This window comes from Oryctolagus cuniculus, chromosome 3, assembly GCF_051225735.1.
Source record: "Oryctolagus cuniculus isolate XC-2025 breed Fujian yellow rabbit chromosome 3, ASM5122573v1, whole genome shotgun sequence".
Classification (NCBI taxonomy): Eukaryota; Metazoa; Chordata; class Mammalia; order Lagomorpha; family Leporidae; genus Oryctolagus; species Oryctolagus cuniculus.
The window spans coordinates 62,351,950-62,367,459 of NC_142869.1; the positions used below are offsets into that span (position 1 = coordinate 62,351,950).

At 37.0% G+C, this 15,510-nt stretch overlaps 1 protein-coding gene across 50 annotated transcripts in view; it reads left to right on the top strand.

Annotated features, from left to right (window-relative positions):
- TTN (titin) overlaps positions 1-15,510 on the top strand; it is a 272,404-nt gene that overhangs the window by 123,435 nt on the left and 133,459 nt on the right. For 35 of the 50 annotated variants that reach the window (XM_070070523.2, XM_070070550.2, XM_070070524.2 and 32 more), the window contains 24 exons: positions 47-265; positions 481-564; positions 740-817; positions 1,680-1,763; positions 2,026-2,124; positions 2,328-2,411; positions 2,614-2,871; positions 3,216-3,302; positions 4,342-4,416; positions 4,575-4,655; positions 5,189-5,263; positions 5,836-5,943; positions 6,522-6,599; positions 8,239-8,307; positions 8,454-8,588; positions 8,722-9,030; positions 9,826-9,906; positions 10,694-10,771; positions 11,300-11,383; positions 11,542-11,616; positions 13,173-13,253; positions 13,363-13,431; positions 13,552-13,635; positions 13,941-14,018. In XM_070070523.2, coding sequence (XP_069926624.2) covers positions 47-265; positions 481-564; positions 740-817; positions 1,680-1,763; positions 2,026-2,124; positions 2,328-2,411; positions 2,614-2,871; positions 3,216-3,302; positions 4,342-4,416; positions 4,575-4,655; positions 5,189-5,263; positions 5,836-5,943; positions 6,522-6,599; positions 8,239-8,307; positions 8,454-8,588; positions 8,722-9,030; positions 9,826-9,906; positions 10,694-10,771; positions 11,300-11,383; positions 11,542-11,616; positions 13,173-13,253; positions 13,363-13,431; positions 13,552-13,635; positions 13,941-14,018 — 2,553 coding nt within the window. The remainder of the gene's footprint in view (positions 1-46; positions 266-480; positions 565-739; positions 818-1,679; positions 1,764-2,025; positions 2,125-2,327; positions 2,412-2,613; positions 2,872-3,215; positions 3,303-4,341; positions 4,417-4,574; positions 4,656-5,188; positions 5,264-5,835; positions 5,944-6,521; positions 6,600-8,238; positions 8,308-8,453; positions 8,589-8,721; positions 9,031-9,825; positions 9,907-10,693; positions 10,772-11,299; positions 11,384-11,541; positions 11,617-13,172; positions 13,254-13,362; positions 13,432-13,551; positions 13,636-13,940; positions 14,019-15,510) is intronic. The other 15 variants (XM_070070568.2, XM_089328048.1, XM_089328061.1 and 12 more) reach the window with 1 other exon arrangement.

Here is a 15,510-nt window from a genome sequence, read left to right on the forward strand (position 1 = left end):
AATTTTGTTGAGTAATGGGAAAATGTCCAACTTAAAATCTTTAAAGTGCCAGAAGTGCCTAAAAAGCGAGAACCAGAAGAGGTTGCCTTTGAAGAGGAAGTTGTATCCCATGTGGAGGAATATCTTGTAGAAGAAGAAGAGTACCTTCACGAAGAAGAGGAGTACCTTCATGAGGAAGAATACCTTCATGAGGAAGAAGAATACGTTCATGAAGAAGAAGAGGTCATAGCTGAGGAAGAAGTGGTGCCACCCATACCAGTCAAAGGTAGATTATGTCTCTTGCAAGGCAAAGGTGTCCAGCAGTTTCTTTGGAGCCTGACTATCTGGCATGGCCAGATTCTGGGGGTTATTAGCACCAGTGACCAATTCTTATTTTAGAAGCAGATACTTTTCTGTGCTGGAGTCTGATATCTGTAGATGCTTTTCATATTTTACATCTTTTCTGCAACATTCCCAAAATTCTTTATAATATCTTTAAAGTGCCTGAGGTACCCAAGAAACCTGTTCCAGAAGAGAAGAGACCTGTTCCTGTTCCCAAAAAGAAGGAAGCCCCACCAGCAAAAGGTATACCACCAATCTAATGAGACCTGTAGGGGAGATCTTATATGCCTGTAAATACTTATCTTCTGAGTACAAAGCCTGTATGTGTTGCTGTCTATTGTTAAAAGCATTGGATGTGCTTTGTGTGGAGGTCTTGTTTTTAGTGGCTAGAACTTAACAGTAAACAATGTCTTTAAAGTGCCTGAGATTCCTAAGAAGCCAGAGGAGAAGATTCCTGTGCCTATTCCTAAAAAAGAGAAGGCTCCACCAGCTAAAGGTACATCCCTTTATAACCTAGCAGTGTAATAATGTAATAACTTGCCCATGTAGAATAACTTGGTGAGCCATGGCATTGCTTTCCACCATGACAATGTTCATTAACATCAGTGCCTGGAGCAACTGTTGTGCTCAGCAGGTTAAGCCTCTACTTGGCAGGTCTGTGTCCCATATCAGAGTACTGGTTGGAGTCCTGGCTACTCCACTTAGGATCCAGCTCCCTGCTTATGTGCCAGGGAAGTAATAGATAATGCCTCAAGTACTTGAATTCCTGCCACCCATGTGGGAGACCTGATTTGGGTTCTTGGCTCCTAGCTTTAGCCTGATCCATCCCTCACTATTGTGTCCTTTAGGGGAGTGAACCAGTAGATGGATGCTCTCTCAAACCCTCTTCTCCCTCTCCCTCTCTTACTCTCCCCTTCTCTCTCTCCCTCTCCATTTCTGTCACTCTGCAACTATCAATGCCTAGGCAAGAACCACTCAACTGGTCCAAAGGGCAGTGTAACATGTATTCATCTCTGCATTTGGCCATGAAAGCATACTTATTCATGCTTATTGCTTGGTTCCTCCTCTGTAGTACAAAGTTCCCAGTGTAAAAGAAATTCTTTTATGCAATGTCAAAATGGGAAACCATCATTTATCAGGCATCATGTTTTGTCCTTATCATCAGTTCGTGCTTTTTTACTGTTTGTTTTTATTTTAATTTTTGTGCATTTTCTGGCCTGTGTTTTGTGGCTGTTATTATCTTCAGTCTTAAAGTGAAGTTGTTTGAATATCTATGATGTTTCACTTAAGATGTTAACTGTTGGATTTTTATCTATGGGTGAAAAATGCGACACTAACCCTGCTTGATATCTTTCAAGTTCCTGAAGTGCCCAAGAAACCTGTGCCAGAGGAGAAGGTACCAGCACCAGTTCCTAAAAAGGTGGAAGCTCCACCAGCCAAAGGTACATAAGCTTAAAATGTTGCGACATTTTTAAAATGTCACATTTGCATGTGAGTAAAAAATTAATTTTCAATTCAGTGCTCTTCAGGGATGCAACTCTTTAATATTACTTCTTTATGGAGAACAACAGCTTTATTTTTTAAAATACAATGCTTGCTGGAATTTCTTTGTCAATTTTTATTACCTTATTTTAATCTTTTTGGAACTGTGCTTGGATTACGCATTTCTATGTTTTGTGAAATTTTTCTCTAAATGTTTTCAAGTGCCAGAGGTACCCAAGAAGCCTGTGCCTGAGAAGAAGGTACCTGAGAAGAAGGTGCCAGTTCCTGCTCCGAAAGAAGTAGAGGCTCCACCTGCAAAAGGTACGGAACATCATCCCTTACAGTATGCAGAAAGACCTCACGTGGAGGTCTGCCCACATCCAGTTCTCCCTTAATATTACACCTTCCTGAGAAGCGTCCGTCTTACTAGAAATATGTCGAGGATGTCATGATTGTTTTTCGTGTCAATGGCTCTAAGACATTTTAAAAGAACACACTCTTAAAGACCAATAATATCTTTAAAGTGCCAGAGTTGCCCAAGAAGGTCATCCCAGAAGAAAAGAAACCAACACCTGTTCTGAAAAAAATGGAAGCTCCACCAACCAAAGGTACATTCATAACAGACCCAGGGCAAAATGAGACTCCACTGGTGTTCTGCAGCGTCACTAATTGTAATTAGCGCTTGATGATATTCGTATTGATGATCATCGATGCTGTGTGTCCCAGAATACTTGCTTTCTGTGTTGTCCTATTGCTGTGGGTATTTTACATAAAAGGGATGCTGGTACGATTCAGTGTGTATCTTTAAAGTGCCCAAGAAACGTGAAGATGTCCCAGTTCCTGTAGCCTTCCCTCAGGAAGAGGAAGTTGTATCTGAAGAAGAAGTTGCTCCTGAAGAGGAGGTTCTGCCTGAGGAAGAGGCGGCGCCTCCTGAGGAGGAGGAGTTTGTACCTGAGGAAGAAGAGATTCCTCCCGAGGAGGAAGAGTTCGTGCCTGAGGAAGAAGTTGTACCTGAAGAAGAGGAGGTGCTTCCAGAAATTAAACCCACGGTTCCAGTGCCAGCGCCAGGTTAGCAGCTCTTCTTGGAACCATCAGAGACTCCTTTGTGTTGAATTCTTTCCAGCCTTTTGTTCGTCTCCAGTCGTATTGAAGCCTACTGCCTGTTGTTTGCCGTGTACATCTTAGAATTTTCCCAGTGTGTCCGCTCTCTTTATTATGTCTTCATCTGAGTCTTTTTTGTGTGTCTACTCTAAAGTACCTGCCTGTCTTTTTGTGTTTATTCTAAGTTAGCTAAATGTCTTTCCAAATTGTATGCTATGAGTTGTTTGTGGTCTTATTCTCATGTGTCTTTTTGTTATCTATACAACACTGTGCCTCTAGTTTTTAATGTCTTACAATGAAATGTTTTTAAGTGCCTGAAGTGCCAAAGAAAACTGTACCAGTGAAGAAAGTCCCTGTTCCCGCTCCCAAAAAAGTGGAACCTCCACCACCACCCAAAGGTACAGAAGGCTCCACCTCCCCAGAGTGAACACGTGCTCTCTACCCAGCACAGATAAATTATAGTAGATAGGTGCTAGGGAAATATATTTATAAAATGGTTCAGGAATACCCATTTCTTTTCATTGGATGCAAAACAGATGCAAGAACAACAAAGGAAGTATTGTGCAATTTCTGATAATTTCATTAAATTTCATAATTTTCATGGAAATATTTTGCAAGGCTACATTATCTACAGATAAAAACTTGCTTAAAATATGATCAATAAATATTTCAAAATTTATTCTAAATGACTTTGTAATGCCAATCTGAAAAGAAAAGAGAAAGATTAATGTATTTTATCAAAAACCGAGTAATGGTCTACATCTTGAAATATGTATATATATGGAAGCTTGACAGGTTTTGATTGTAGCCTTGGCTTTATACCTTGCTGTAGTATTCTGAGCAAGTTCTTTAGCCAGTCTGAACCTCAACTTCCTCTTCTATAAAGTTATGATGTTACTATGCATCACCTGTGGGTTCAGATATTAATGTGAGGATACAATAAAGTATGTTGTAAAAGTATTCCATCATTAAAAGAATAATATCCAAATTTGACAGATTTGGTCAACTCATAATACAAAACATAATGAATGTGTTTATGCCTTAAAAGTCAATGATATTTTCTGCAAAAAATCATGGCATTGCTACTTAAAACAAGCATAACCCTTCCACAGGCTAGGTAGTCATATACGCAATGAAATGAAAAAGCTGACCCCTTTCTGAGTTTAAGGATTCAGAAATATTACTAGATGAGATTTAACAAATTCCTTTTGATTATTTAAATGGATGAAATGACAGCCCCGTCCTCTTATAATCAAATATGTTGCTGCTCCTTTGCCATAGAAATCCTAATCATGGATCAAAGCCCACCTTTGGGCTCTGTATTATATTACATACCTATCCTGTTGCATGTTGGTCTTCCTGTGTGTGCACTCCTTGTTTTCTCTCTATATTTTGTCTGTCAATCTAAATTCTTACCACGAAATGCTGTCTTTAAAGTGCCTGAGCTCAAGAAGAAAGTGCCAGAAAAGAAAGTAGCCGTTCCCAAGAAAGAGGAGGCTCCTCCAGCCCCAGGTACTGCTACTCCCAGGCAAACCCCACATTGCCATTTCTTTCTTTCACCTGTAAAAGCCGCCCATTTCAACATTTGTAACACAACTCATATTGTTGCTGTGTCTATTGTCATCATGTTTGTGAAACCACAATTACAAAATAAAATACTGTCTTTAAAGTGCCTGTGGTACCTAAGAAACCTGAAATGGAAAAGAAGGTGCCTCCTGCTGTTAAGAAACCAGTGGCTCCTCCAGCCAAAGGTACTTCATCCCGTGACAGGGATGTGTTTGCTGCACCCATGTTGAACTGTGGGGCTGCCACCCGGGACGTTCAACATACATGTTTGCCGTGTGTTGCTTGTCATTGACACTTGTCATTCATGACTCTGTGGCACCATGTTTGTGTTAAGTCAATTTTTCCTCTTTGTGTTGGTGTATTTGATGTTGTTGTTGTTGTTTTACCTATGTTGTTTCTAAAATGTAAAACTACTAAAATCATGTATCTTTAAAGAATCAGAAGTACCTAAGAGAGCAGCTCTGAGGTACCCATTGCTCTTCCAGAAAGCGTAGAGGCTCTGGGAATAAAAGACAGAAGATCTCTGGGATAGACTCTCAATCTTAAACCACAAAGCTCTTCATTCTTTTCTCATTAACCGAGTCTGTGTAATGTCAGTGTCATCTTGTGCACATACATTGTGATATTTACTCTTTGTGGTGCTGAAAATGGGAAACTTGGTCTTTATTCTTCTTTGCTTCTTGCATTTAAGTGCCTAAAACATTCACTATCTTTTAAGTTCCTGAGGTACCTAAGAAAGTAGAAGAAAAACGGATCATTCTTCCTGAAGAAGAGGAAGTTCTACCTACCGAAGGTACATGACTTTCTAAGAAACCATCATTTCAAAGTAATTGTTGTCCTATGATTTGTTGACTATTTGAAGGACATAAATGCACATTTCATCCCAGAATATAAGAAATTATCTACCCAGTAGAAATTGGGCAAGCAAACTAACACCACTTCAATCTCCTTCTTGCATGTTTAGCCTGTTTGTTTGTTCCGTGTTTTATTTTAATGAGTGTTTGAAGGCAAATCATGTTTTCTGTGGGAAATATTCCATCAGATGACTTGGTAGGCAATTGTGGAATAAGCTTATCCAAAATAAACTTCAGTGAAACCTGGGGAACTGGCACGGAAAATCTTCTACCCCTCTCTTCAAACAAGTCCACCACCATTAGGAAATAATGATACTTTGAATTAAATCCTCGGTGGCCCTTTCTAGTTCTAAAATGCTGGGAAGCTTGAAGACTCAGCTTTAATTTTTGAGGTCTAGTGAGTTCTCACAAGCATTTGTGAAAGGCTAAGAAGTTTCATGATAAATCGCTTTGGTCTAATATTCAAAAGAATGGTAAAAAAATAATTTATTAAATAATAATCTTTCCCAAGTGGTTGAAGAACCTGAAGAGCCTATTCCAGAAGAGATCCCAGAGGAACCACCTAGTGTGGAGGAGATTGAGGAGGTGGAGGAGGTGGAAGAGGTTGCGCCACCTAGAGGTACAGGACGTTCAAATACTTGGTGTTCTAACTAGTTCTCAGAAATTCTCTAATAGTCACACCTGTCTTATATCAATGAGAAACTAAAAATTACTTACTCATAGCATCTGAACTTTCATAGTCCCTTTTTTCCCTTTTCTTATTACACCTGCGATACAACTAAAAATGAGATTATTTTTCTGCTATTGGCACGTTAGTTTTTTCTGGCCAGGTCCTTATGTAACATTTTCTTCTGGATTTCAATCTTTAATTTGTGATTAGCACTAGTGTCCAGAAAAGTATGTCTATGGTGAGGGTTGCACTTGAGTAATTCTTCACCCATTATTCCGGAAGACGATCACAATCTTTCATGTAAATGATGCTGTGTTTGCTTCTGGTATTTCTAAGGGATATCCTTTACACCCCTAGTGTTTCTACTTCCTATGTAACATTAGCATGAAAGTCACTAATATCTTTTTTAAATGAGCCAATCTTTTATGGTGTTTGTTTATTTATTTATTTACTTATTTGGTCTATTGATGTTTCTGTTCTGTTCATTGCATGTCATTTTTCAAAATGTCCATAAAATATCTTTTAAGTGCCTGAAGTGGTTAAGAAAGAAGTACCTGAAGCACCACCTCCTGCTCCTAAGAAAGTAGAGGCACCACCAGCTAAAGGTATAGCAAGTTGTTAATAATATCTTTAAATTTCCATCCATTTTCTTTCTAAAAAGTCTGTCTTCTTTCACTGTTTTCTTGAAGTGATTAAGGTAGCAAACTAATTAATGACCAGTAAAAATATAACTCATTTCTTTTCTGGAGTGTTAATGGGTGATTTGTGTATGTGTATGTGTGAATTAGTCTAGAATCTTCTTATTTAAATAGTTGTGAATTTTATTATGACAGTACATTCTTGAGTCTCAAATGTGGAATAGAGGATGCCTCTTTCTCACATTATATTGCTAGATTTTATTCCATTACTTAAGTAGATTTTTATCATACGTTATCATAACTTTTATTCTATTATTTTATAGGGGAAAACCTATTCTTTTTAAGCCTTATTTATTTGTTTATTGAAAGGCAGAATTACATAGAAGCATGGAAAGACAGAATTTTCCAACTGCTGGCCCACTCTCCAAATGGCTGCAATGGACAGAGGTGGGCCAGGCCAAATCTAGGAGCCTGGAACTCCATCCAGGTTTCCCACATGGGTGGCAGGTGCCTGAGCACTTGGGCCATCCTTTGCTGCCTTCCCAGGTGCATTAGCTGGGAGCAGGATGGGAACTAGAACAGCCAGGACTCGGAATCGGCATCCATGTCGGATGCCAGCATTGCAGGCAGCAGCCCAACCCACTATGTCACAAGACTCAGCTTTAATTTTTGAGGTCTAGTGAGTTTTCACAAGCATTTGTAAAGGCTAAGAAGTTTGATGATAAATCGCTTTGGTCTAATATTCAAAAGAATGGTAAAAAAAATAATTTATTAAATAATAAATCTATTCTAATGCTTGGAAAATCTATTCTAATGCTTGGCTTATAACTGTTTCAAAAGACTGTATGTCCCTCTTACAACATTTAGCCTAATCATTCAAGAATATTACAATCTTTCTACTTCTCACTGCTTCTAATTCAATTAATTCTTCAGCCAGTGTTCCGAAACAGCTAGGTTATGCTGTCTCAATCCTCATAGACTCCTCAACAAATACAATTCTCCCTTGATGTTCACACAGATTGGCCCCAGGACCCCCTAGGATGCCGAGATGCTTGGAAGCTCAAGTCCTATATATGAAATAGCGTAGTGTTTACACATAACTTATGCATATCCTCCTACATACTTAAATCATCTCTAGATTATTCAGGCAATAATAACAGGGGGATACCTGTGCTAATTTGGAGAGACATAATGGGGTTAGGCCTCACTAGCTTTTCAATCCAAGGTTAGTTCACTCTGCAGCTGCAGAATCCGTAGGTATGAAGGTAGGCTGTACGGTTGTTCCTAGCATCACACAAGGCTGGGATCTGAAGCACTATTCATCACATCTTTTTTAAATTAAAAAAGGAAATAGGCCCAATATTGGATATCTCTACCATTAAAAAAAAAAAGATAGACCAGCACAGGTTCTCTGTGGACTTACTGTCTTCTTCAAAGGGCCAGGTTAGCACAAATGAGTGTTTTGGGGAAGTACCTTTATTGCCTGTAAAATTGGTATCCAGTAGTACTGTATGACCTCTTAGATACCTGCATGACTGTAAAGTTGATTATTTCATGTTTATTACTGCACACTTTTGGCTAACTAAAACATCTAATATCTTTAAAGTGCCAAAGAAGGTTCCTGAGGAGAAAGTACCTGTTCCTGTTGAGAAAAAAGAGGCACCTCCCGCCAAAGGTATATTTCCTCATTTAAGCCAAGCTTCCTCTTTTATCTTTTCTAAGTCTGTTAGGTTTTGTCTCTGTGTCTTAGTTGGTTTTGATGTCTTTTGTCTATGAAAACTTACTCTTGACATCTTAAATATTAAAACTATATCTTTAAAGTGCCTGAAGTACAAAAGAAAGTCCCAGAAAAGAAAGTCCCAGAAAAGAAAATCCCAGAAAAGAAAGTCCCAGAAAAGAAAGTCCCAGAAAAGAAAGTCCCTGTGCCTAAAAAAGAAGCTGTTCCCCCAGCTAAAGGTATTTTGGAAAGATCTTTAATTTTTCATGTACTATTGCATGCAATCCTTTTCTTTTTCAATTTTTTGTTCATTTAATATGAATTTACATCTTTGTTTCCTCTGTGTTTAAAAAAATGAATCTCTTAAAATAGATGCTCTTGCACGGAGAACTGTCCTTGAAGAAAAAGTATCAGTTGCCTTCCACCAAGAGGAAGTAGTAAAAGAAAGAATAGAATTAGAACTAGTAGAAGCACAAGTAGAAGAAGCTCTTGAAGAAGAAGAGTTCCATGAAGTTGAAGAATATTTTGAAGAAGAAGAGTTCCACGAAGTAGAAGAATTCATCAAAGTAGAAGAACGTAGAATTCAAGAAGAACATAAAGTTGAAGAAGTCCATAGGGTAGTCGAATTTCTTGAGGCTGAAGAAGTGGAAGTTTATGAAAAGCCAAAAGCTCCACCTAAAGGTATAGGGAATTCTGCAGATATTACAAATTGTTGTATCTTGCTCACACTGACTTTTTTTTGAAAGTAGAGTTTTACATGTAGTTTACAACATTAGAACCACCATGAAATAGCATAGATGTGAGTTTAAACTATTTGATGCAAAAAAAACTGATATTGAGTTCCAGTTCACCACACAGAGTGTCAGTTAGCAGACAAGGAAGTATGTGTGATGTCTACTTGTCTAAGGAAGTCACTGTTTGAATTTGTGGATTCTTTTGAAAACCTAATGAAGAATGTTATGTGATTGTTACAGCTACCAAAACTAATCAGTCTCCTGTGCAATGAGAAAGAGACTCCTCAGTCACTGAGGAACATCCAGGTTCAGGACAAACGATTGTGGCTTTGTTAACACCTCAGTCAACTCTTTACAAACTCATAATCACTCACCAGAAGCTTTTGCCATTATATTTTCATGAGGAAATTAATATTAAGGAAGTAAATGAAGTGCCGGTGGTGACACCTGTATTCTTGTATATTCAGAGTATAAATCCCAGCAGAATTAAGTTCTCTACAGTACTACAGATCTTACACAAATTAAAAATAGAGGTGTAATATGAAGGACTATGTCTCTGTGTGTGCTTAGGATGTCTAGTCAACCTGCATCATAGGTGATACTTAGCAAAATGAAACCTTTTGTGGAAATACTGAAATAGGAAATAGAATCTTTTGTGAGCCTTTATTGTACTAACTTCAGTAGTAGTGCTCCATAGCATGTTATGAGTTCGTTCTAAACCAAAGCACTAATATCTTTGAAGGGCCTGAGATAACTGAGAAAATCGTCCCTCCAAAAAAACCACCCTTTAAAGTGGTTCCTCGGAAAGAGCCACCAGCTAAAGGTATTTGGTGAAAGTGACTGACCTGGCTTTATGTGCAGTGCCTTGGCTACCACACATGTTTGCAGTCCACTCAATGGTTTTCTTCTGTGTTCTGTGTCTTCGGAATTTCTACAAGAAACTAACCTCTTGCAAGTGGTTTAAGGACCAGAAGAAGTTCTTCCCAAAAGGACAGTTGCTCTTGTTATGCCTAAAATATCTAAAGCAAATATGCCTATTAACGAAATAGTGAAAACAGATTTCCTCCTTTTATGCAATTTCATTGTTATTCACAAATGTGTTTACTGGTAATTCCTTGTTTTCCTATTTGTGATTAATTGTATTAACCTGGTAGATGTCAATACATGGTGCAAATGTGTTTAATGTCTCTGCGTACCCGTTTTTGTAAACCTCTTGAATTTTACCATAGAAATAAGAAAACAGCATCTAACAAATATGAACTTAGAACTACAAGTCCCTGAAGCAACTATGAAAATTAATACTAAGATGAAAACACCATTAATTCGACCAAAACAAACAGAAATAACATCAGCTGAAATCATATTGCTAACTTTTCTTGCCAAGATCTTGTCATTCTAACATGTGAAATTCCCCCTGGATTTTCTGTCGTATTATCAAAATTCAATTAATTTTAAACAATGTAAGGTATTGGATAAAGTGACCTTTGAATGTGGTGTTGTGGCTGTGTTCCTTTCTGTGATTATGTTCTGCTTGTTCTCTTTCGTTCTGCTTGGTAAAAATCTTTACAAATGTTTAAAAGTAAAAGAAACTATTACTATTATCTTTTAAGTACCTGAGGTGCCCAAGAAAACTGTGGTAGAAGAGAAAGTCCGTGTTCCTGAAGAACGCAAAGTTCCACCACCTAAAGGTACCTTCCTTTGCTGGTTCACCACTAGTTATAAAGTGCACTTTCCTTCACTTCCTACAAAGAAGAGAGAGACCGCTTCCCCTTCAATGCCACTGATGGCTTGAGAAGGATGTGAACCCCAGGTTGCGCTCTGTAACATCATCCTCTCTTTTGTGGCGACCCTCTGGGAACAAAGTCACAGCGTAATAGTGGATTCTCTTCTTGTGCAATAATTAAACCCTATGGGCCCTTCAACTTCTCTTTCAAAAACAATCCAGTTTGGAAGTGCTTGTCAACTAGCCTTGAAAAGAAGCAAATTTGTTCTAAGCTTTAGTACAAAATGATGCTGTGTCCAAAGAGCAAAACGTTTCTAATATAACAAATCAAGAATTCATATAATACATTTCATCTAGAGAAATGTATGGCCTGTGTGTGCGGTTGACTTAAAATTTTATAATTTTTAACATTCTCCTTGTGAGTTTCCCCATCTTAATATTTTATAACAAGTTATGGTATTCTTAAAAATAAGACAAATAACTATCTTTAAAGCGCCTGAAGTACACAAGAAAACCGTTGCAGAAGCAAAAGTTCCTGAAGCTGTTCCTACAAAGCCCGAAGTTCCACCAGCTAAAGGTATACATTGATACTGATTACAACAGCAAGTGATTCTTTGTTAACTTTCTTAAAAAGTTTAGAGAGAATGAGTGTAATGTTAGATCCTTATATTTTGTTTCCTTATATTGTTAATATCTCTTATTTATAACAATTAACATATACTAATATCTTTAAAGTTCCTGAGATGCCCAAGAAAAGAATTCAAGAAGAAAAGTTACCTATTGTTCTTCCTGAAGACACAGAGCTATACAGTGAGTGTAGAAAAATTGATGATTCACTTTGGTTACATTTGTGTCATGAAATTCACTGTCTTCATATTAAAGTGAATACTAATATCTTTTTTGAGCCTACCTTGCCAGAAATATTTGGGTCCAGTCAAGTAATCTGAATAGCAATTAGCCTCGGACAGGATATGTTTCCTCCCAGTTTACAGAAGAAATAGTTCTATACTTTTAACATCTCCTGATTTTGAAAAACACATAGTCTTGTTGAACTTTCCTTCTATGTACAAACTTCCTTTGCTTTGAAGGTGGCTTACTTGATTTGGACAATGCAGTAACTGAACACCATAATAATAATTTTATTTTATAAAATCAAAATGCATCATCATTATTATTTATTCTTCATAGCAATGTTGGAAACATTTTGACAGTGCCTCTCAAATGATAATAGGTTTGCAAGGCCAATAGAACCTCAAAAGAATTATTAAGCTTCTTTTTTGCTTTCATGAAAATTATAATTAAGGAATTTGTACAGTAAAATATTCTGAATAAAATACTAATTGGTCATTTGAACAGTAAAAATGATGATAGTCATTTATTCTTGATGATAGTCAAGATATTCTTCCATTTTTTAATTTAAAAAATTCCCAGTTAAACCTTAATTTTTTCTGATCAAGTTATTATACTTGGGATGAAAAAATATAATCACTCCCTCTTTTGAATAACATTTCTACACTTGAGTCTGGTTCTTGTTATCCTAAAATCTTCCTTTCTAAAAGCTGAAAGAATTCTTTAGCATGTTTGTTTGCCTTATTTTCCAAATATTTAATCAGTTTTAGTTTCTGTTTCCAGTGGTTTTCCATATTAAACTGTGAAGCTATAAATTAAATATAATTTACTTATTATATCTAATTTTTAAAAATTCATTTGAGAGGCAGAAAGAGAGAGGTATAAAAACAGAGACATGGAGACTCGAAGTCAGAGAAAGAGAGCCCCATCTACTGGCTCACTCCCCATATGCCCATAAGAGCTGCAACTGAGAATGCAATCTAGGTCTCCCATATGGATGACAGGATCCCAATTAAATGACCCATCACCAGTGCTACCTGAAGCCAGCTTTGCTGAGAATTTGGAGCCAGGAATTGGATCCAGGTGCTCTGATATGGGATTAAGTCAACTTAATCTCTAGACTAAATACCCATTTCCTAGAAGTGACTTTGAAGTGTAGATAACTGGGTTCCTAGACAAGAAAAGGACTTCATGAATTTCCATTATATCAAAAAACAATTAGGAAAATAGGACAACTTTGTCAATACAATTTTTTAAGCAAAAGGAAAAAAGATACAGCCCTTTGCAAATTAATTACTCAGTTTTATCATCATGAACATAAAGACATGCTGAGAGTACTGTGTCATAAAACTGGGCGTGAGGCTTATTCCTAGCCAATACCTTCTTGTTACTAATTTGTGTTTATGTAGTATTGTTTATTTAAATGATGAATGTGCATTATGTGTTATGTGTCTGTAATATTCTTCTCTATAAGTCTTGAAATGCCCCTAATTATAAAAACACTAATATCTTTAAAGTTTATGAAGCATTTGAAGAATCAACTGTAGAAGAAATACTTGTGACTCCTGCTCAAAAGACAAAACCCAAAGTAGCAAAAGGTATATAACACCAATGAACCAGTCGAAAGAAATTTTATGCTGGGCTTGTTTTAAAGCTCAATGTTACTCTTCACCAATTACAAATATAAATATACTTGTGTCTTTTAAGTGCCTGAGCCATCTAAGAAAGTTGTTCCAGAGGCTGCTCATAAAAAGAGAGAAACACCAGCAGTTGAAGGTATATACAAGCTGTACCAAACTTAGATGAGTATCTTTGGTTTTAAGACTCAAAAATTGCGTGTTACATAATTCACTGTATTTAAAACTTCTAAGTGTAAACCTACTAATATCTTTAAAGAGCCTGAGACAACCACAGAAGTTTTTCCAGAGGTGGAGGTACCTGAGGCTTTTATTGAAATCCCAGAACATCCTCGAATTAAAGGTATAATTCTCTAGTTACAAAAATCACAAGCAGAAAACTGCTTTTATTGTATGAACATTCTCATAACTTCTAATCCTAAAATACTAATATCTTGAAAGCGTCTGACATCCCCAGGACTAGGAAATATATATGACTTGCTCCCACCCCCTGCAAAAGTCAAGACCTAGTTATATAACATACTAAGATAAACAAAACAAAAATAAAATCTCTAATTTATTGACAGCAGTTAGCCTAACTTCCTTAGTATGCAATGTCTTTGTGTCTGTGTTTTCTCAATTAAATAAAAAATACTAATATCTTTAAAGAGTTTGAAGTCTTCAAGGAAGTGACCCCAGAAGGACGAAGTCCTGTTGCCACGAGAAGAAAGATGCCGCCACCAGCAGGTACAAGGCTGAAGAATTTACCTTCCCGCCTCTTGTTTGTAGCTGCAGTTAACTCACGTAAAAATACTAATATCTTTAGGGCCTCAAGGCTACCAAGGAAATCATTTCAGATAAATGAGTCGCCCAAAGCAGAAACTTGACCAGATATAGAATGCCCCAATGACTCATTCAAGAGAAAACAGAGGGGAAACAGCTTTTAACTTACACACATAAAAGATGGTTGAGCCATAGTTTTTGATGACCCAGAGAACATATGTATACATATTATGTCCAAATGAGGCCCAGATGAATTCAATAGGAAATAGCTATGACATTGCTTAAAGAAATAAAATTCAAACTAGCCAGAAAAATATCAATAAGAAGCCATTGCTAACATTTAAAACCCTGAAATTACATTGAATTGACATAACACACTCCCTTTGAAGCAGGAGCCCATGCCATGAAATGGCAGAGGTCTTTGACTGAGAACAACACACGAATAGTTCAGCCATGCCTGGGGTTGGAGCTCCAGGCTGCACTACTTCAGCCTGCCAGAATTGCTTTTTCTTCTTTTTTTTTTTTTTTTTTTTAATAAACTTACTCCAAAAACACACAAGCATTTGACTTCGAAACAATTTATTTCTAATAATACTTAAATGTCATAGAAATGTTTTTAGAAAACAACAGTTGTTTTAGAGAACAAGGGTTTCTAAAACAGAAACCAGATGTTTTTGAAAACAGCAACAGTTAATTCAATGCACATTTGCCCTACCTGCAATATCATCACTACCACAGGAGCCCACCAGAGAACCTTCTAAAACCAAGGGAGAAAATTCCAGTTAAGGCTGAAACTCATCCCTTAATAATTATTTGCTCCTCTCATGGTATTTATTTTTCATGCATCATAAAGTTTCTGTATTCAATATATTCAGATAAATCAAAAAATGAGAAAATTTCAAAGCTTCTCAACGGACAAAATTCATAATTAGCCATGATATTCATAATTTTAAAAAATTCAAATATTCTGACATTTTTTCTCAATCTAGAATCTTTTCGTTGTCCTTTCTCCTAAACTTGAAAAACACTCATGTTTTAAATGTGCCTTTGGTGAGGGTGCAAAAAGAAGCCAACACAGACATGAAAGTTTTGTTCTTCTCAAAGTAATAGCTAAAGGTACATTATTAATTATAATCCGAGTTTTTCAGTTTCTGTTATGTAGTTTTCTCTACATTTACCATTCTAAAAGAAAATTGCTAATATTGATAGCACCCAAGGCGACCAATAGGACGGCCCCCATGGATGCTGTCTGTTCATGCTGCTACCTAAGAAGCAGATTCTGGGGGCAAGAGAGTGGGAAAGCCTCCTTATCTATAAACCTCCTGTCTGTACAGTTCTGCTTGAGACTCTTTGCTGTGTGATAACTCCAAGTGCAATGCATTCGTGTCCTTAAAGTGCCTGATTCACCTCAGGAGGTTTTCCCTGTGAAAACAAACAAGCAAAAACACCCATGGCT